Genomic DNA, 21,544 nt, shown 5'->3' with positions numbered 1-21,544 from the left:
TTTATTGGTCGAGGGAGCCGGGGTAAAACTTCCAGGTCATGTGGCCAGCATGACTAAGCCGCTTCTGGTGAACCAGAGCAGCGCACGGAAACACCGTTTACCTTCCTGCCAGAACGGTACCTATTTATCTACTTGCACTTTGATGTGCTTTTGAACTGCTAGGTTGGCAGGAGCAGGGACCGAGCAATGGGAACTCATCCTGTTGCGGGGATCCGAACTGCCGACCTTCTGATCGGCAAGTCCTAGGCTCTGTGGTTTAACCCACAGCGCCACCCGCGTCCGTGCATGGGTATAAATAGGTCCCTCGAACCGTTTAGACTGTGTCCCATTGGCCTGATTGCACCCAGCTTCGAGGGACCTACCAATCGGGTGTTGTGGCTGACCAACGTACCCACCCACAACACAGGGTGTTGGTTGTCCAGGCCTCACCGCACTACGTGCCCTCTTTAAGGGAGGACCCTATTTGTCCTATAATGTTCTCTAGATTGCTTCGATCTGTGGCAGCAACGCAGCCACAGGCGTCACATATAATACCTGCTCTGCTTTTGTAAGAAACTGATCTTTGGAACTCCCTGCCTCTTGATGACCAGGCAGGCACTGTTTTATTCTCTCTGCAAACCGCGTTGAGGCTTTCTGCACTCAGGCTCGTCTCGCCAAATGAAGCTGAACCTGCTTCACCACACGACTGCCAGATAGGCGATCTGCAAGGGCACGTGGTATTTTAAGAACCAGGGGAGAAGAATTAACTCACGTCCAGGGTTTTCTTGTACTGCAGATTCCGGTTTTTGTGAATCGCGTCCATTATGAGTTCAATCTGCGGAAAAAATACCAGGGTTAGTGGAGCCTTTTGCTCCTCAGCTGAACAGGGAAGGAAAGAGAAATCCGTTTCCCCTTTCTAAATATAGAAGGCCACACACGTTTTACAAGGAGAGGAATTACCGCGAACGTCTTCTGCTTCATCTTGCAAAACTGAATTGTCATGTCTTTGCTACAGGGCTCCGATTTGGACACCTAACAGAGAATCTGAATTCCACCGAATTTTGAGGTTTGTTAAAGGGTTGTATTTCCTAATAACCGAAGCAGAACGCCAGTAAAAGACATTCAATCATGCCGAAAGCACAGCAGCTTCACTTTGCTTCCTCATGTACTACTTGAAATTCTTTCATTCTCTTTGCAGACCCATGGCGGCTAGAAACTTGGTTTAATTTAACCAAAGTTGAGTTTCCCTGTTGATTCGGGTCAGAGGAGACAGGATTTTCAGCCAGGCTTTGGGGCTTAATCTTGGAGAGTTTCACAATACTACTACGGTTCTTATTTTTTATTGGTTCCAAAGTTTAATATTTTATTGCTTTGAGTTCACTGTTCCTTTAAAAAAGCAACTGATACGTGCAATAAAATAATGGATTCATAGCTGGATCCTGCCCTACGCTTTTCAGGCGGGGAGGGTACAATTATGGAAGCTCTCAGCTCGAAAAGGAAATTCAAAACCAAAAGCTTTTCCTCCAGAGCTTTGAAATGCAGAAACGCAAGATATCGCCCTCAAACAAGGAAGCTGTGCTGTGCTACCTGGTCTGGGCCCTATGCGGTTAAGGTGCAAGCTGGATTTTGTTCCACTAGCAGAGGAGAGGGGGAAGCAGTTGTGAAAGGAATGAGGAAATTAAAATGGGCAGGCAAGAAACTATGCCTTGTACAACAGCGGTGGAGAAGTTCAGGTGCTGAATGGAGGTTGTTTTCTTCTTGGAACCAGAGTTCATCACATTTTAGGGCTCCCAAACACAAAGGGAACTGGAATTGACACCTGCGGGGTGGTGTGGCGAGCACAAGTGTGTGTGTTTGTGTGCTCGATCCCCGGAGTGGCAGCCTATTTATTATTTGCACCCAAAGATGGCAGAGATTACCTGTACCTGAACATCACAATCTGTGTGCCTGAGCTCAGCAATCCCTGGGCTGCATGTGGCTCTGTGTTTAGTTGCAATATAAAGTCTTGCGTGAATTCCCCAAAACCATTATTTTGCTTTTATCAAAGCTCATACACAATTTCATTCTGGACAGATAGTCAATACAGGAATTTAACAATCGCTTTAAACCAATTCTTGTCCGTGAAAGCAAAATCGTATCATTTGCCTATAGGAGGATGGGAATGCTTAATGCATTGAGTTTGGGGCTGTGGGCGTCCACCTGTTTTAGTGAAGACGCAAGGTCATTAAGAAAAAGGTTAAAAAGAGAGGGAATAAAGATGGAATCAATGTCAGTGAATCATCCTGTGTCTGTGGGGAGTCTGCTACAGCATTCCAAAATTTCTTATGACCTCTTGTTAGGATGGCTGAAAGTAACGTATCCCAACATGCCTGATTATATCTTATCCAGCTGAGCTGGATAGTTTCCCTGAGTTGTCGGGATCCGGAGAAGTAAATATCAGACATCATATATATATATATATATATATATATATATATGCTTTCGTAGATTTTCACGGGTACAGGAATGCAGGTTTTGGTGTCCTCGGGTGTCTTCCCGTGTAAAAGTTGGGGTGTCTAGGCGACGTTTCGACGAGGTCTCACTCGTCATCTTCAGGCTGGTGCTTTCGGCTTCTTGTTACTGGAACAGAGCAGGATCTCAGTGTTTGAGTTCCTATAAATACTGTTGAGGAGGTGTGGCCTCTAATGTTCTTGGGCAGAGAGGAAGTTCCCAGGCTAGTGTGCCTTTTCTTCTTTTGTTTCTTAATTACTTGAGGGATATCTTGAGTGATTTCTTGAGTTGTATCCTGAGTACCACTTAGGTGGTACTCAGGATAGACCCACCTAAGTGGTACTCAGGATACAACTCAAGAAATCACTCAAGATATCCCTCAAGTAATTAAGAAACAAAAGAAGAAAAGGCACACTAGCCTGGGAACTTCCTCTCTGCCCAAGAACATTAGAGGCCACACCTCCTCAACAGTATTTATAGGAACTCAAACACTGAGATCCTGCTCTGTTCCAGTAACAAGAAGCCGAAAGCACCAGCCTGAAGATGACGAGTGAGACCTCGTCGAAACGTCGCCTAGACACCCCAACTTTTACACGGGAAGACACCCGAGGACACCAAAACCTGCATATATATATATATATATATATATGCAGGTTTTGGTGTCCTCGGGTATCTTCCCGTGTAAAAGTTGGGGTGTCTAGGCGACGTTTCGACGAGGTCTCACTCGTCATCTTCAGGCTGGTGCTTTCGGCTTCTTGTTACTGGAACAGAGCAGGGTCTCAGTGTTTGAGTTCCTATAAATACTGTTGAGGAGGTATGGTGTATTGTCTCCAATGTTCTGGGCAGAGAGGAAGTTCCCAGGCTAGTGTGCCTTTTCTTCTTTTGTTCCTTAATTGCTTGAGGGATATCTTGAGTGATTTCTTGAGTGATATCCTGAGTACCACTTAGGTGGGTCATTAGGTGTGGATTAGTTGCTAAAGCCTTTGTGTCTTGACCTCTTGAACTTTGTGAAGAGTTTTTCTGAGAAGATGGGTGTACTACATTTAGTTGTGCTCTGGCTTGGCTTCGTGTATAGGGGCGAGCTGTGGTTTTGTGGCCTGTGCCAGCCAGATCTGTGTAGGGATTGCAGGGGGGTGCAGCATCCGGAGGTGCCACCATGGTTTGGCTACTGGATGGTGTCTGTAATTTATCTGTGGAGAGGGTCTGGGTTTGGGTCTGGTGTGGTTGATTGGTGATGGCGTTCTGTGTGCCTCTGGATCTGGTGTCAGTTTTTGTGGGGAGGGCTAATTTCCAGATGTCTGGCAAGCGGGATGTGTCGTCACGCTTGTTCATGTTGTGAGGGTGTTTCTCTATCTCGATGGCTTCCATGATTATTCTCTTGTGGTGATGTTCCATGTTAGAGAGCAATTTGGAATCTGCAAAATTAATTTCGTGTCCTGTTTCTTTCATGTGTTGGAAGAGAGAGGAAGTTTTTTCTTCTTTTTTGACGGCATTCTTGTGTTCTGCGATACGTGCATTTATTCGTCTGTTTGTTTGTCCAATGTACGTGGCTGGGCAGACTTTGCAGGGTATTTCATAGACCCCTTGGTTTTCCAACTGGATTTTATCCTTGGGGTTTCTGAGGATATTGGCTATTTTTTGGTTGGCGCAAAAGGCTGTTTTGATATTGTGTTTATGGAGGATTTTGCTAATTTTATCTGTAGTGCCCTTGATATAAGGAAGGAGGGCCATGCCATTGTTTTCTTCTGTGTCTTGGTTTTTGGGGGGTGTTTCTTTTTGGATTAGCTTCGTAACCCTGTTTTGCTGGTATCCATTGGCAATTAACACATTTGAGAGATTCTGTAACTCAGTTGTCAAGTGGTCTTTGTCAGCCAGGCGTTTGGTTCTGGAGATGAGAGTCTTGGCTACGGAGTTTATTTGTGCAGGGTGGTGGTGTGATTGTGCATGTAAGTAGCGGTTGGTGTGTGTTTTTTTCCGGTAGATAGTGTGTCCTAGGGAGCCATCAGGTTTTTTGTAGATTAGGACGTCAAGAAAGGGAAGTTGGTTGTTGGCTTCTATTTCCATAGTGAATTGTATTTTGGGGTGTAGGCTGTTGAGATGTGTGAGGAAGCTGTCCAGTTTTTCCTTCCCGTGTGGCCAAATTACAAAGGTGTCGTCAACATATCTGAGCCAAAGTTTGGGTTTGTGTTCTGACTTGTCTAAAGCATTGGTTTCAAAGTGTTCCATGTACAGGTTTGCGATGACCGGTGAGAGGGGTGATCCCATAGGTGCTCCTTCTATCTGTTTGTATCTTTGTCCATTGTGGATGAAGTACGTGTTGGTTAGGCAGTGGTTGGTCAGGTCCAAGATGTATTCGGGGGGATTGTATTTGTTTTGAATGGCTGTCAAGGCTTCATTAATGGGCACTTGTGTGAAGAGAGATACAACATCGAAGCTCACAAGTAGGTCATTGGGATGTAGGTTTTGCTTCTTTATTGTTTCTATGAACTGGAAGGAGTTTGGAACGTGTGAAGAGATGGATTCTGCATAGGGCTGGAGTTGCTTGGCGAGAAATTTAGCGAGATTTTGTAGAGGTGAGCCTATGGAGCTGACTATTGGTCTGAGTGGTGTTCCTTCTTTGTGTATCTTGGGGAGGCCGTAGAGTTTGGGGCATCTGGATGATTTTTCTCTGGGGATGATTCTTAGCTGGATTTCTTCACTGATAGGAGAGGCTTTTATTTTGGATTTGGTGGTTTTTTCCAGGTAGGTGGTGGGATCTGTTTTTATAGGTTGGTAGGTAGGGTCTTGGAGTAGATTTGATAGTTTTGCTTGGTAGTCCGATGTGTTCATCACAACAGTGGCATTACCTTTGTCTGCTGGGAGAATGATTATGTTGTTGTCTTTCCTCAGGTTGGTGAGTGCTTTCTGTTCTTCTTTGTGTAAATTGCTTCTGGGTGGTTTGCTGGAGCAGAGGATGTTGGTGACTTCAAGTCTGATTTTATTGGCTTCATCTGGGTTGATTTTGGTTAGGCTAGCTTCGACTCCGCATATGATGTTTTCCGTGGGGATGCGTCTCGGGGCGACTGCAAAGTTGAAACCTTTGGAGAGTACTTTGGTTTCAGTTGAGGTGAGGATCCTGTCTGATATGTTATGTACTGTTTGTTTCATGGGTTGTTGTGGAGGGTGGCTGGGCTTCTGGCGTTTCTCTAGTTTGTGGAGTTTGTTGGTATGTGTGTCTGTCTTATGTGAGGTCTCCGTTTCAGCTCTCCAGACGGCTAGTTGTTTGCATTTGTCCCAGAGTGCAGGGTGGATTTTGTTACAGAGTTTGAGGTGAAGAGTGAGCAGATCTTTGTTGGTTTGGTTTAGTAGGTATCTTTTCTTGTGTAGTTCGTTTCTGATTAGGGATAGTTCAGTTCGTTTCAGGATCCTTTCGGTAGCTGGGGTTTTAGAGTGGAATTTAAGTTGGAAGCTTGTGGGAATTAAGTTGTTGTCTCGGCAGTTGCGTAGGAACAAGAGATCACATAAGATGGTGGCTCTTCGGATTTCTAGTTTCTCGTAGGTTCTTGTCAGCTGGAAGGTTTCCTCCCCGTAGAGGTGAGATATTTGCTTTCGTAGATTTTCACGGGTACAGGAATGCAGGTTTTGGTGTCCTCGGGTATCTTCCCGTGTAAAAGTTGGGGTGTCTAGGCGACGTTTCGACGAGATATATATATATATATATATATATATATATATATATATATATATATCTCAAGCTATGGTTATCCCAGTAGTGATGTATGGAAGAGCTGGACCATAAAGAAGGCTGATCGCCAAAGAATTGATGCTTTTGAATTCTGGTGCTAGAGGAGACTCTTGAGAGTCCCACGGACTGCAAGAAGATCAAACCTCTCCATTCTGAAGGAAATCATCCCTGAGTGCTCACTGGAAGGACAGATCCTGAAGCTGAGGCTCCAATACTTTGGCCACCTCATGAGAAGAGAAGACTCCCTGGAAAAGACCCTGATGCTGGGAAAGATGGAGGGCACAAGGAGAAGGGGACGACAGAGGACGAGATGGTTGGACAGTGTTCTCGAAGCTACCAGCATGAGTTTGACCAAACTGCGGGAGGCAGTGAAAGACAGGAGGGCCTGGCGTGCTCTGGTCCATGGGGTCATGAAGAGTCAGACACAACTAAATGACTAAACTATATATATATATATATATATATATATATATATATATATATGACCTATTGCAGACGTGAACCTCCCCCTTCCCCAATCTTGTCGCTCATCTTTCCTGTCCCGAGCGGAGAAGCCAAGTGACAACATTTTGCAGAATGCCCTATCTGTCTCCAAGGACTGTCTCCATTCCCTCTCCTGCTCCTGACCTTTTTGCGATGGAGCTTTTGCTTCTCCCGGAAGTCCTCCATCTTCCTCGCCTCTTCGCGCAACGTTTGGGCCAACTGGATGTGGCTCTGCCCGACACTGTCCACCTCTGAAAGCAAGGATATGTTAAGAAAGAGATAAAGAGATAAAAGTGTCATATGTGTAAACTTCAGTAAGTTAAAAGTGATGTTGTGCAATTTTCCTATTACTATTTATATATTGTTAAAATTGGTTAATTGTAATGAATTGATGTAGCAACTACTGTGGTTTCTTCCTTTGTTATTGTTGAATTCTAAATAAAGTATTATTCTTTAAAAAAAAATGAAAGCAAGGAACGGTATAACAAAAGAATCACCGGGAGGAAATGTAAAGGCAGGCTTTGTTCCTCCTAGCCACCCAATTCTGGAAGGAACGTCACTTTTACTGCCGCTTTGCAGAAGGGAAACTGAGGCTGAAGCACAACAACAACATTCCCAAGGTCATCTGACGCGGAGTTTCTGACTAAAACGCTGTGATTTTTTTTAATACAGTGAATGTTGCAGTTTTCGTTACTTTATTTTTTGCTTAATTGTTCTATAGCGGCAATAATAATGTTGGGGAAACGTTGCAGAGCAACTAGCAAAACAGGATGCCGTGTGAACGCTCCAGTATAAATCCACCACTAACACACAATTGTTCCGTCAATCACATGTTGCAGAATACAGCCCCTAAGGAAACACCAGTCTGCAGGGACAGGGTTTAGAAGCGTTTAGTAGAGATGTTCCCATCCAGCTAAGGTGCCCCCCACCAAATTAATATGGGGCTGAACAGAGAGAACAGGTGCCCCAGGGAGGCAGTGGGATTACCAAAGCTGGTACCATGCGTTCAAGTTCACAAATTTTGTTGAATTAAACTTAATGTTTCTAACTGGAATTTGGAATGAAGATGCAATTAATGGCTACTGTTCGGATTGCTCTCATGTTATTATTGTCCTTCGTAGGCCATGCAAACCGCTATTCTGAATAATGATTTTTAGGGTTGGCGCTGTGGGTTAAACCACAGAGCCCAGGACTTGCCGATCAGAAGGTTGGCGGTTCGAATCCCCGCGACGGGGTGAGGTCCCGTTGCTTGGTCCCTGCTCCTGCCAACCCAGCAGTTCGAAAGCACACCTGTGCAAGTAGATAAATAGGTACCGCTCCAGTGGGAAGGTAAACGGCATTTCCGTGCGCTGCTCTGGTTCACCAGAAGCGGGTTAGTCATGCTGGCCACAGCTGTACGCTGGCTCCCTCAGCCAGTAAAGCGAGATGAGTGCCATAACCCTAGAGTCGTCCGTGACTAGACCTAACGGTCAGCGGTCCCTTTACCTTTACTTTACTAGGGATGAGTTTATGGAACTCAGGAAGCAGTGCCCAAAAAAAGTTTGAGAATCACTGAGCAATGGCATGAAAAGGGCAGAATTTCGAACAGATAAATAAACGAATCCTTAGCCGCTCGCCTTTTCTGTCCTATTGTACAGTCTTCACTGATGCTTATTTTTAAAAGGCTATGGTGGACTGCCAAAAGGGGTTTGATAAAATTCTATTCTAATCCATTCAGATGCCTGAAACGAGGGTGAAGGAGCCCTTGCTTCCCATGAGACCTTTCTCACGCTTCCCCTGTTGCGTTTTCACCATTGTTCGCCAGCTCCTCCCTGTGAGGAACAAAGCCGACTTTGGGGATTCCAGGGTCAGTCCAGCCAACGCCAAAAAAATGCCACTAAACTGGCAACGTGGGAAACTCCCCTGCCTGGAGGCTGCCTATCAAGCTGGAAGCCTTCCAAGGCTGAGAATTTCCAGGAAAAAAACACCAACCCACATTTCATGTTGCAGGCAAGAAGGGTTCCTAGAAACCCCGTGGACTTTTGCAGAAACGCTGCCCAGATCCTACAAATGCATTTTGAAATGCTGACATTCCTGGCGTCGCACTGCTCTCTGTTTTTGTCCAAGGATCCTTAACGCGTACCAGTTTTTCTGCGCCCATGTCTCTCGCCGCCTGTCAAGGGCGGTGCGAGTGTTTATAAAAACACTCTGCTCCAGGTACCCAGGGCGCAAAGACAGGAGCGCTTCCAACTAAAAGGCCTGAGAGAGTCATTAAGCAAACCAAGGCAAGGAGCTTGTGGCAGAATCGGAGGCTGGGCGGACTATGCTACGAGACGCCTTAGCCTCTCTTAAAAGAACAAAAAGCAAACAAAGGATGCTATCTTATACGGAAAGTAATGACAAATCTAGACAGCAAACCTAGGCAAACCTAGACAGCATCTTAAAAAGCAGAGACATCACCTTGCCAACAAAGGTCCGTATAGTTAAAGCTATGGTTTTCCCAGTAGTGAGAGCTGGACCATAAAGAAGGCTGATCGCTGAAGAATTGATGCTTTTGAATTATGGCGCTAGAGGAGACTCTTGAGAGTCCCATGGACTGCAAGAAGATCAAACCTCTCCATTCTGAAGGAAATCAGCCCTGAGTGCTCACTGGGAGGACAGATCCTGAAGCTGAGGCTCCAATACTTTGGCCACCTCATGAGAAGAGAAGACTCCCTGGAAAAGACCCTGATGTTGGGAAAGATGGAGGGCACAAGGAGAAGGGGACGACAGAGGACAAGACGGTTGGACAGTGTTCTCGAAGCTACCAGCATGAGTTTGACCAAACTGCGGGAGGCAGTGGAAGACAGGAGAGCCTGGCGTGCTCTGGTCCATGGGGTCACGAAGAGTCGGACACGACTAAACAACATCTTATACTGAGTCAGAGGATCTCAGGGAAGGGCAGAGCACATCCTTTGTGTGGACGACTTTGCCCATTCAGCTCTGCTGCTGGCATCTCTAGTCCCCTATCTGACACCCTGAACTATTCAACCCCGGCACAAAAATGGAAGCAAGAAGAATTACTGACGAAAGAAGAATGGCAAATGAAATTAATGGACTATGCAGAATTAGATAAATTCACAGGAAGGATTTGAAACCGGCAAAATCAGAGATTCTTAGAGGAGTGGAGTAAACCTTTGAACTATTTGAAAAGCAATTGTAATAAACAGATTACGCTAGTAGGACTGCAAGAAGTTCTGTAAGGAGGACTTTGTGAAATATTGCAAGGAAGATTTTGAAAAGAATTATTAGTTAAGGACAATTAAAAGTAATAGAGAAATTAAGAAATGCAGAATAAGTGATAAAGAACGGAAAATCTTCAGAGGTTGTTGACGGAAGTCTAAAATATTGTATAAGATAAGAAGTTATGTTAAATGGTTGTTGGAATTGATATGTTAAAAAATTAATAAAAACATATACAGTGGTACCTCGGGTTAAGAACTTAATTCATTCTGGAGGTCCGTTCTTAACCTGAAACTGTTCTTAACCTGAGGTACCACTTTAGCTAATGGGGCCTCCCGCTGCCACTGCGCCGCCAGAGCACGATTTCTGTTCTCAACCTGAAGCAAAGTTCTTAACCCGAGGTACTATTTCTGGGTTAGTGGAGTCTGTAACCTACCCTGAAACATATGTAACCTGAAGCATATGTAACCCGAGGTACCACTGTATATAAAAAAGAACTATTCAACCCCAGAGATTCACATGCAGTGCAATTAACATCTCCTGTTTAGCAACCATGTTCAAAATTGTGCCAGCCTAGTTTGGGGACTCCTTCATGACATCTGCAAGCTCTGCACACCAATCCTGACCTGCTCCTCAATTTTGGGGCAACCCAGTCAGATGGGCAGGGTAATTGGGTAATTATTATTATTATTATTATTATTATTATTATTATTATTATTATACCATTCCCTTTCTAGCCTGCTAAGTCGGCTGCAATATGAGATGGCTGCAATGACAGCCAGCATGGTGTAGTGCATGGGTAGGCAAACCAAGGCCCAAGGGCCGGATCATGCACCCATGCCCAATTGCCTTCTAAATCTGGCCCGCTGGATTCCAGGGAGTCCCATTAATTCCAGGGAGTCTTCTCTTCTCATGAGGTGGCCAAAGTATTGGAGCCTCAGCTTCACGATCTGTCCTTCCAGTGAGCACTCAGGGCTGATTTCCTTAAGAATGGATGCGTTTGATCTTCTTGCAGTCCATGGGACTCTCAAGAGTCTCCTCCAGCACTATAATTCAAAAGCATCAATTCTTTTGCGATCGGCCTTCTTTATGGTCCAGCTCTCACTTCCATACATCACTCCTGGGAAAACCATAGCTTGAGTAGAATATGAGTAGAATATGTGCTTTTATTTAAAATGCATCTCTGTGTTATTTGTGGGGCATAGGAATTCGTTCATTTTCCCCCTCCAAAATATAGTCCGGTGGCCCCCCACAAGGTCTGAGGGACAGTGGACCGGCCCCCTGCTGAAAAAGGTTACTGGCCCCCTGGTGTAGTGGTTTAGGGTGTTGCACTAGGACCTGAGAGACCTGGGTTCAAATCCCTGCTCAGGCACCAAGCTCGCCGGGTGACCTTACGCCTGTCACTCATTCTCAGCCAGACCTACCTCTCAGGGTTGTTGTTGTTGTGATGATAAAATGGGGAGTGGGAGAACTGTGTGTGCCGCATTGAGCGCCTCGGAGGAAAGGTGGAATATAAATGGAATAAGGAGGTAAAGAAAAAGTAAGGCACTGGGTTTCCCTCCCCAATAAGCACGGCTTTTTGAAGGCTTTGGCAGTTTACAGCTGTGAAATGAACTGCCACATTCTTAGAGTAAATAAGACTTTGCAATCACTGTAAGTCTTCTAGGGAGGAAATGGAGTAAAGGAAATTAAAATGCCAGAGAGTTCCATGAAATTCAGGGTGGGGAGGAGGGGAGAGGAGAGAGAATTAGCTAAAAATACATGGCTTTCTCCCCTCAAGGTAACCTGCAAATATCAAAGTATTTCGAGTCAGTGATTTCACTCTGCTGTGTATGTGTTTGTACATCTCTTCACATTAGCTTCACACACAACCCGAGCCACAGTTTTCCACACTGTGGAGACCGTTAAAAGTTACTTACGTTGCTTAAAAACCTCAAGAGCTCTTCTCAGGGTGCTGGAGGAAATGCAGAAAAAGTGAGGGGGGGAGAGAGAAAGGAGGAAACAGTTAGAATCTGGGAAACCTTGGAGAGAGGAAGAAATCATCAAATCTGTTTTTATGCCACACGCCAGAACAAGACTTCCTTGTGAACTTGCATAAACTGGCCTTGTTTCAACACCGGGTGACGCAACCTTTGAAATTCAGAGGACAAATTTTTACGGCTGGGCATGAGGTCCTGGGCGTCTCTTCCTTCCGCTGCCAGAGACCTCCTCAAAAGCACTCGGCGGCCGGGTAAATATGCCAAGATTTCTCAAGAGGGGCCGGCTCAAAATCCAAGGCTCAAAATCCAAACAAGACTCCTCTCTCTCACACACACATACATGCAGATGATGGGGCAGCTCCACTGGGAAAGTCTCCTGCACAGCTCCTCTTGACTGCAAGGGGGTTGTGCAAGAGACCTTCCCAGTGGACTCTGCCCCATAAGCAGGCTGTACCCCATAGCGCAGATCCACCCATTTTCCACTGTAACACCTGTAAAAAATAAATGCTGCTCTGTTATATACCTAGGAAGAGGCCAGCCCAGATCTAGAAAGAGGAGTTAACAAAACCCTTTTGTTTTAGGCAGGCCTAGTGCACAATTTTGTTGCATTTTTTAAAAAAAATTAATTTAACTAACTTTATATATCACTTGATTGCACAAAAAAATTTTTTTATTAATTTTCCAATATTTACCCAATATTACCACAGTTTTGCCAATTGTACAGTTATTCCAATTAATATCAAAATAATTCCAAATATTTCCAAATTTCTACAATTTAATCAAAGTGGTTTCCTGCAGAGGGGAAACCCCAAACTTCTGGTTGGTTTTTTAAAAAAATAAAGAAAACGTTAAAATTATTGGTCATTTTAAAATAGTCAAATGATGACTAAAATAAACTGTACCTAAAAAGAAATAAGAAATAAATACTTGCTGATTTTATCCATATTTTTAATTACACTTACTGTTTTTTTAATGTCTGGCTTTTGTCACTATTTTTGGAAGTAACTATTTTATACTAGCGGGTGTAAACATCTTAGAGGCGTTTTGTTTCTGATGAAGCGATGTCTCAATATTTCTAAATGAAATAAAAACACATCAGTGGTAAGGCTACCTTTGCTCGCTACAATGGGATTGTGGCAACCGATGTCTCTGAGAGCTTCCTGAGCCCCGAAGGAACACCCTTGGATTTCCCAGTGTTTCCTGTGGCTCCCAACTCACCGTGAATTGCACATTCCGTTTCGGAGACCCCAGTCCTCTTAAAGGGGCTATTGTGGGCAGTGGCGTAGCGTGGGGGGTGCAGGGGGGGCCGGGGGCACCGGGCGCAACACCTGGGGGTTAGGGTTAGGGGGTGCAAATCCACGGGTTAGGGGGCGCAAATCCAGGGGTTAGGGGGCGCAAATTACTTGCCTTGCCCCGAGTGCTGACAACCCACGCTACGCCACTGATTGTGGCTACCAAAAAAGGGTGTGCCCAGTTACAAATCCTATTTGTGTCAGCAGGTCACTGGGAAATACCTCCTAAGAGCTTTTCCTATGGCTCCCAGCACATGCCCCAATGGTCACGCAACTCGGCTTAGAATAAGCTGGAGTTTAAAAATACAAGATACAACTCAGGGGTAATCACAAGGGTTATGAGCAGGGCCGGTTTTAGGTTTGATGAGGCCCTAAGCAACTGAAGGTAATGGGGCCCTTTATCTGTCCAGCTGTCCTTTGTCAACAACAAATGGTCACTGTTTTTGTGTGTGGAATATATGCTATATGGTAATTTATGGACCTAATATGTATCTAAAACCATTTGCACATGTTGCCATGCAGCCAGTTCATGCAGAATGTAGGCACCCTATATATAAAGGTAAAGGGACCCCTGACCATTAGGTCCAGTCGTGGCGAACTCTGAGGTTGCGGCGCTCATCTTGCTTTACTGGTCGAGGGAGCCGGCGTACAGCTTCCGGGTCATGTGGCCAGCATGACTAAGCCGCTTCTGGCGAACCAGAGCAGCGCACGGAAATGCCATTTACCTTCCCACCGGAGTGGTACCTATTTATCTACTTGCTCTTTGACGTGCTTTTGAACTGCTAGGTCGGCAGGAGCTGAGACCAAGCAACGGGAGCTCAGCCCGTCGTGGGGATTAGAACCACCGACCTTCCAATTGGCAAGTCCTAGGCTCTGTGGTTTAACCCACAGCGCCACCCGCATCCCTACCCTATACATAGAAATGAGCAAACCAGTTTTATTTTAGGGAGCAGGTTAGCAGGCGGGGCCCATGACTTACATCACAGGAGCCTACACAACACGAAACACTGTTGCTGTATGTAGCTTTAATTTTATTTGTTTCTTATCTTATATTCTGGAAATGTACATCCAGGCTTTTTGTCTTTAAATTTGTTTGGGGGCCCCAAGAGAGTGGGGCCCTAAGCTATAGCTTGTTTAAAAAAGTAAAGGACCCCTGACAGATAAGTCCAGTCATGAACGACTCTGGGGTTGCGGAGCTCATCTCACTTTACAGGCCGAGGGAGCTAGCATTTGTCCGCAGACAGTTTTTCCGGGTCATGTGGCCAGCATGACTAAGCAGCTTCTGGCGAAACCAGAGCAGCACACGGAAACACCGTTTACCTTCCTACCGGAGTGGTACCTATTTATCTACTTGCACAGGTGTGCTTTTGAACTGCTAGGTTGGCAGGAGCAGGGGCGGAGCAACGGGAGCTCACCCCGTCGTGGGGATTCGAACTGCCAACCTTCTGATTGGCAAGCACAAGAGGCTCAGTGGTTTAGACCAGAGCGCCACCCGCGTCCCTCTTGTTTAACTTATACGTAAATCCAGTACTGGTTACGAGCAAATCTGAACCCACAAAAGCCGAAGGATCCCTCCTTTTTTTACCTACAGCTCCCCAAGTTGGCTGCCTCGCCATACGGCAAAACCAGCCACCGTGAACAATTTAAAGCAGTGGAGCTTCCCCTAAGCCACAGCCTTTTCTAGTTTCCACTAAAGCAGGAACTGAATTCTGAGCACGGGCCACGATGAATACTGGAAGAGCCTACTTGGGCAGAAATGAAGGGAACTGGGGTTACGTCACACACGGTTTTTTAGACCAGCGAGTGTTTTTCCAGCAAAAACCCTCCTCGCTTTCACAACAGACTCAGGGACTTTTTAGACTGGGAGCAGACGGCTGTCCGAATTCTGGACCAAAAACAGACATGTCCTCTGCAAAGCAGTTCCGTTTTCACAAAGTGGTTTTTGGAGGGTACGCTTGAACTTTCCTCTCCCCATGTGGACCCCCACTCACACCCACAAATCTGCTCCGAAGGGCAGGGGGAAACCCCTCAGAAGAGATTTCCAGTGACGCGGGTGGCGCTGTGAGTTAAACCACAGAGCCTAGGTACTACTCCGGCAGGAAGGTAAACGGCATTTCAGTGGACTGCTCTGGTTCGCCAGAAGAGGCTTAGTCGTACTGGCCACATGACCCAGAAGCTGTACGCCGGCAACCTTGGCCAATAAAGTGAGATGAGCACCGCAACCCCAGAGTCGGCCATTACTGGACCTAATGGTCAGGAGTCCCTTTACCTTTACAGGAAGAGGAGGGGACCTTCACAAGGGCAAAAGGAGAGCTGCCTTATTCCAAGGCAGACTCCACAGGCCAGAATCGCCCACACTGGCTGGCAGCCGGCTGTCCAGTGCTTCTGAGACAGGAGCTCCTCCCAGCCTTACCTGGACATGCCAGGATTTGACCCTGGGACCCTTCCCCAAGCACCTTCCATCACACAGCTAGAATGTCTTGTGCTAATGGAAGTACGTCGCTGGAAGTTTCATTCAATGGAAGTCCAGAGATTGAGCCAAAAATTGGGTCTCCCCTTTTTTATACACAAACAACAACACAGTTTTAGGGACTGCAGTCACTCACTTCAGCTCTGTCTGCCCGCAGGGTTTCTTCCGCGATAAATTAATCAGGTCCTTGCCATATCTCTCTTCTATAGAAGCCCTGTTGTGTGGGAAGAGAAAGTTTTTGTTTGTTTATTTGTTTGTTTGTTCATATCCTGCCTCTCCCCCCCCCCCCGCAAGCCAGGGACTCCAAGTTGGCTTACACAAATGAAAGCAACACATATAAAATACGGGGAAGGCTAAAACATATAGAAGATGTAGAACAATGGCAAGAGAAGTTGATGAACTATGCAGAACTGGGAAAAACAACAGGCAGACTAAGAGAAAAAGACAACAAAGACTTTGAAAAAGATTGGGAACCATTCATATTATATTTGCAGAAACAAAGAAAGTTGATAGACTTGATGGCAGGATTTAAATAAACATTCACATTACTAGTATTAGAAAATGTTTAGAAGATAGTGAAATATGATTGTGGTGCATTTACTTTTATTTTTATGCTTTTAGGCTTGATGTTAGGTTATTAGTAACTTTTTCTGTTAAGAGATAGCAAAGTGGATGAAAATTGAAAGAAACCAGAAGCGGAAGTTGGGGGAAGCCTTGTAGGGGAGAGAGGGAGGAATATATAGTAAATGTGAAGAATTTGAGATGTATGTAGTGAATGAAAAAGAAAAATGAATAATTTTTTAAAATAAATAAATAAATAAAATAAACAGGTTGGGTGGCCATCTGTAAAAAAAAAACCACTAAACATATAGAAGATTAGGGAAGTTTTTAATATTTAACGCTGTATTGATTTTAATACTTGATTGGGAGCCGCCCAGAGTGGCTGGGGAAACTCAGCCAGATGGGCGGGGTATAAATTTTTAATATTATTATTAACAAGTTCAAAGTAATTTGGACTATAATAGAATCATAGAACCGCCGAGTTGGAAGGGGTCCCCAGAGGTCATCTAGTCGAACCCCCTGCAAAGCAGGAATCTCAGGTAAGCAACTATGAGAGATAGCCATCCAACCTGTACTTAGAAATTTCCATGAAGGAGAGGCGTTAGTTTCAACAGAATTGAAACAATATTTTTTAAAAACAATTTTTTACCAAAGCACAGATAATGAGAAACCCCTTTCCTTAAAAAAACAAAAAAACAAAGGTCTATTGGAGCACAACACCTGCCAGCTGAAGAACAACAAGGAGTTGTTCCACCTGGCTTTTGGCTTGGAATCAACTTGATCCCCTTCCCCTCTTTCTTTTTTCCTTTCTCTTTCTGTGATGGAGCTCCTATTTGGGGACTTCCCTGCCTTTTTTCTGGCCCACCAGTCTGGATAGTTGGCCTTGGTGAAGATGTTTTCATCCCCAAAAAAGTTTTTGAGTTTCTGCTGAAATGAGGCTGCATTTTAATGTTGTGTTTTAATCTTGTTTTTTAAGTTGTATTTCAGTCAATTGTTTTATATCTGGTCTTAGCCGCCCTGAGCCTGGTCTTGGCTGGGGAGGGCGGGGTATAAATAAAATTTATTATTTATTATTATTAAGGAGAGAGCTGGTCTAGGTTCTCCAGGGAGGGAGTTTCAGAGCCTGGGAGAAGCCACCACCAAGAAGGCCCTCTCTTGCATTCCCACCTGTGAGGTTGGCGGGGGGGGGGGCAGAAGATAATTTTTTGGGAAATGAAACCCATGGAGGGAGGGGAGGAGGTCCAAAGGTTCAAAAGAACCTTTTCCTTTTTGTGTTCTGGAATTGTTAAAGTTATTGTGCATAAATTTATGTAAAACCAATAATATAGAACGGAGCAAGTCCGACGAGTCTTCAGCACATACCTTTCCTTCAAAAAGTCTTCAAACTCTTTGCAGTTCTTCCTGCCGTCATTGAGGTGCTGGATGATGCCATCGTAACCAGCTGTGCTGATTAAATCTGTAGTCTGAGCAAAGGGTGTTGGAAAAGATATTTAGAAGAAATATAACTTTTTAAACAACAACAACAACAACAACCAGCCCAGCAAGGATCTAGGACAGGGGTCCTCAAACTACGGTCCGTGGGCCAGATCCGGCCTGCCAGCGTCCTGAACCTGGCCCATCCGCAAGGCACAAGGCTCAGAAACGGGCGGGCGGGAAGAGCCCTGAGGTAAAAGCGTGCACGTGTAACGGTTGCTACCGCCGGCGCCGGCTGCTTGATAATAATAATAATAATAATTTATTATTTGTACCCCGCCCATCTGGCTAGGCTTCCCCAGCCACTCTGGGCGGCTTCCAAAAAAATATTAAAATCCTCTAATACATCAAACATTAAAAACTTCCCTAAACAGGGCTGCCTTCAGATGTCTTCTAAAAGTCTGGTAGTTGTTGTTCTCTTTGACATCTGGTGGGAGGGCGTTCCACAGGGAGGGCGCCACCACCGAGAAGGCCCTCTGCCTGGTTCCCTGTAACTTGGCTTCTCGCAGTGAGGGAACCGCCAGAAGGCCCTCGGCGCTGGATCTCAGTGTCCGGGCTGAACGATGGGGATGGAGCCCTCCGGCGCTGCCCCTTTAAGCTGCCGGAGGGTGGGACAGTGGCAAAGGAACCCCTTCCACGCCAGCCCTGACCCTCCGGCCAACTCCATGTCCGCCAGAACAGCACCTCTCTAGCCAGTTGCTCCTTAACGCCGCACGGATCCCATCTGGCGGCCTTGGCCACCTTAAAAGTTAGGGAAGCACCAAAAACACAAGCAACATATGCAAATAGAATTAGCAAGAAGAGAAGCCTGAATCACAACCGTTTATTGTACAAGGGAATCTCCATGTAAATAGTGGTGGGTGAATCTTTAAAATAAAGCGCTCCACCCACACTTCCCCTCTACAATTTCATGATTCTGTGATTCTATCCTTTGAAGTTTAGACTGATACATCTTAGGTTTCATCCTGTTTACAACTTCCTTTTCCCTCTCCTCTCTCATGGCTAGGGATGAGAGGTCTCCATGGTCTGAGAAGAAATGAGCAAGCACAGCTGCTTTTACTTTCTCCAGAAAAACGGAGAAACGGTCCTATCCGACAATAAACAGCTTCAATTACTTTTCTCTACTGCTGTATTGAACGGGACGTGGGTGGTGCTGTGGGTTAAACCACAGAGCCTAGGGCTTGCCGATCGGAAAGTCGGCAGTTCAAATCCCCGCGACAGGGTGAGCTCCCGTCGCTCGATCCCTGCTCCTGCCAGCCTAGCAGTTCGAAAGCACGTCAAAGTGCAAGTAGATAAATAGGTACCACTGTGGCAGGAAGGTAAACGGCGTTTCCGTGCGCTGCTCTGGTTTCGCCAGAAGCGGCTTAGTCATGCTGGCCACATGACCCGGAAAAACTGCCTTCAGACAAATGCTGGCTCCCTCGGCCAGTAAAGCGAGATGAGCGCCGCAAACCTAGAGTCGTCCACGACTGGACTTAACTGTCAGGGGTCCTTTACCTTTACCTTTTTTACCGCTGTATCTCTTGTGGTGTGATTGCAACAGGTAGAACGAGATCTCCAGCCAAATTCACAAGCCCAACTCTGCACATCAAAGCTCAACAGCTGTGGTAGAAACCCTGTGACTCTCTAAATGTCTCTGGACCAAAATTCCCAGCAGCCCCCACAAGCAAGGCCAATGTTAGGGTTGATGGGAGTTGTAGTCCAATCCCCTGAAATGCAGGAATCTTTCACCCAACGTGGTTCTCCAACCAGTGACCCTAAGAATAAGATTCTCATGGCCACCCTTTTATTACAGTGTCACTATGAAGCTGATCAATATACCACAAAACCAGATTGATGGCAAAGAAGTTCAGCGCATTACAAACTGTATGGGACTCTTCATCTGGGGAAAAAGCTCTGAGTGGATCATTAAAAAAATGTGTGGCGATTAGGAAGTTGACTCTCCCCGAAGGCAGAACTTGCCTCCATCGTGGGCTGAGCAAATTCCAGCTGTTCAGCCCCATATAGATCATCGGTGGGCTCTGCTGCCTAGTAGAGATAGGCTGAAAGGCCAACACTGAGGATCATCACAGACGAGGGCAGGAAATTATTCTATGGTTCTATTTATTTGAGATTCCTGCATCACAGATGTTTGGACTGGACTGCCCTCAGGGTCCCTTCCACCTCTACGGTTCTGTGATTTTATGATTCTAATCTTGTGGAGGAACTGTAACTCAGAGGCAGCTGAGAAATAAGGGGACACCAGGGATTCTGTCTAAAACACAGTGGAGCATCCCCAGAAATGGAAGCAAGAAGAAATTCCGATGAAAGAAGAATGGCAGATAAAATTAACAGACTATGCAGAATTGGACAAAATGACAGGAAGGATTCAAAACCTGCGGGACCAGAGATTCACAGAAGATTGGAAGAAATATACGAACTATTTGAAGAGCAACTGTAATCAACAAATTATGCTAGTAGGACTAAAAGAAGTTTTGTAAGGAGAAATACATGAAACATTGCAAAGTAGAGAAAGAAGAGAGATATTAGTTATGAGATTTAAATGTAATAGTGAAAGTAAGAAATGTATATTAAGTGAATAGATTGGGCTCTCGTGCTCAAGTCCTGCTTGCTTGTTTCCCACAGGCATCTTGCTGGCTGCTGTGAGAACAGGATCCTGGCCCAGATGGGCCACTGGCCTAATCCAGCAGGCTCTTCTTATGTACTTATGCTGGTGCTGAGCAAGGACTTGAGTCTTGCTCTCTCCAGTCAAAATTTCTCTGCCTAGGGCTTCTATCACGCCTTAGGAACCTGACTGAGTGAGAGCATCTGACTTATGTAGCCCATGACTGACTCGTCCTGTAGCCTGATTAGACTCTACCGACTGGTGGGGTCTGTGTTGCTCCCGGGAGGGAGAAAGAAAGTCAAATGACACCGAGGTAGATTCAGAGAAAGAGTTTATTCTGCTCTCCGGATAGCAGAAGGCACTTGCGTGGTCAGTCCACAGCACGTCCAAAGAAATGAGAGATTTCATGCAGTATATATATCCTCCAGGCACCCTCTCCCCCCTTCCCCAGGAATCCAGCCACGTCAGCTTATACACGCAGGTTGATATCACATATGTTCCTGCTCCAGTACTCTTAACCATAAAAGGGTTTTCCTCTTCCTGTACTCTTGACCATAAAAGGTTGTTCCTGTTCCTATACTCTTATCTTGGGGCAGGAGGTCACCAACTCTGAGAACACTCCTGGCACCGTTCCCGGGTCTCTTGTCAGACTTGACAAGGTCTGTGCATCTTTTTGTGGTCAGGATGTAAGATAAGACCCAGACGTGCCGTCCCTGCTCCACGGAACTGGCAAGGTCATCCATTGCCGTCACGGACTGATAAAGGAGAAGGCTTTGAGCACTTGTTTATACAGCTGGCTTTCTGTTTATACATTGACTCAAGAACTCAAGTTAATGCATTTTAGAAATGCTCCCTTGGAGGAGGAAAAATGTGGGTTTTGGGTCCCGTTTCAGACTGACTGCACAGAAACCCATTCCTTCAGTCCGACTCGCAGCAGCTCTCTGAGATCTCAGGACAGAGGCCTTGTGGCTGCGAGAGATGTGCTCTGGTTCTTGGCAATGGCTAGCTGGCGAAGAAGACTTTCTTCAAAGAAGCTGTTTTTGCACTTCATCCAGTCAGCCTCAATGTGTCAACCCAGGAACAAAAGATTACCTTGTATTCAAATATATAAATTTGGGAAAGGGCTTTTCTCAGAACCCTGAATTCCAGTTTCCTCGAGTTCTTTGTAACACTGAGGCAACGCGATAATGCTGGAAAGGGGAACTCTGGTTCTCACACACTGGCGTGACAATGCTGCAGATCGTGGTTTTGATGCTCAGCGGAGAAAGCTTTGCACAAACCTTCATG

At 45.6% G+C, this 21,544-nt stretch overlaps 1 protein-coding gene across 2 annotated transcripts in view; it reads right to left on the bottom strand.

The window, feature by feature from the left end:
• PSTPIP2 (proline-serine-threonine phosphatase interacting protein 2) overlaps positions 1-21,544 on the bottom strand; it is a 65,075-nt gene that overhangs the window by 15,553 nt on the left and 27,978 nt on the right. For both annotated transcript variants that reach the window (XM_077936509.1, XM_028749091.2), the window contains exons 2-6: positions 17,542-17,642; positions 15,755-15,832; positions 11,797-11,831; positions 6,821-6,927; positions 752-814 (exon numbers count right to left, since the gene is read on the bottom strand). In XM_077936509.1, the coding sequence (XP_077792635.1) occupies positions 752-814; positions 6,821-6,927; positions 11,797-11,831; positions 15,755-15,832; positions 17,542-17,642 (384 nt within the window). The remainder of the gene's footprint in view (positions 1-751; positions 815-6,820; positions 6,928-11,796; positions 11,832-15,754; positions 15,833-17,541; positions 17,643-21,544) is intronic.

The sequence above is a fragment of the Podarcis muralis genome, chromosome 11, assembly GCF_964188315.1.
Source record: "Podarcis muralis chromosome 11, rPodMur119.hap1.1, whole genome shotgun sequence".
In the NCBI taxonomy this organism is placed as follows: domain Eukaryota; kingdom Metazoa; phylum Chordata; class Lepidosauria; order Squamata; family Lacertidae; genus Podarcis; species Podarcis muralis.
Note: the sequence above shows the minus strand (reverse complement) of the source record. Positions and strands in the feature narration are given on the sequence as shown.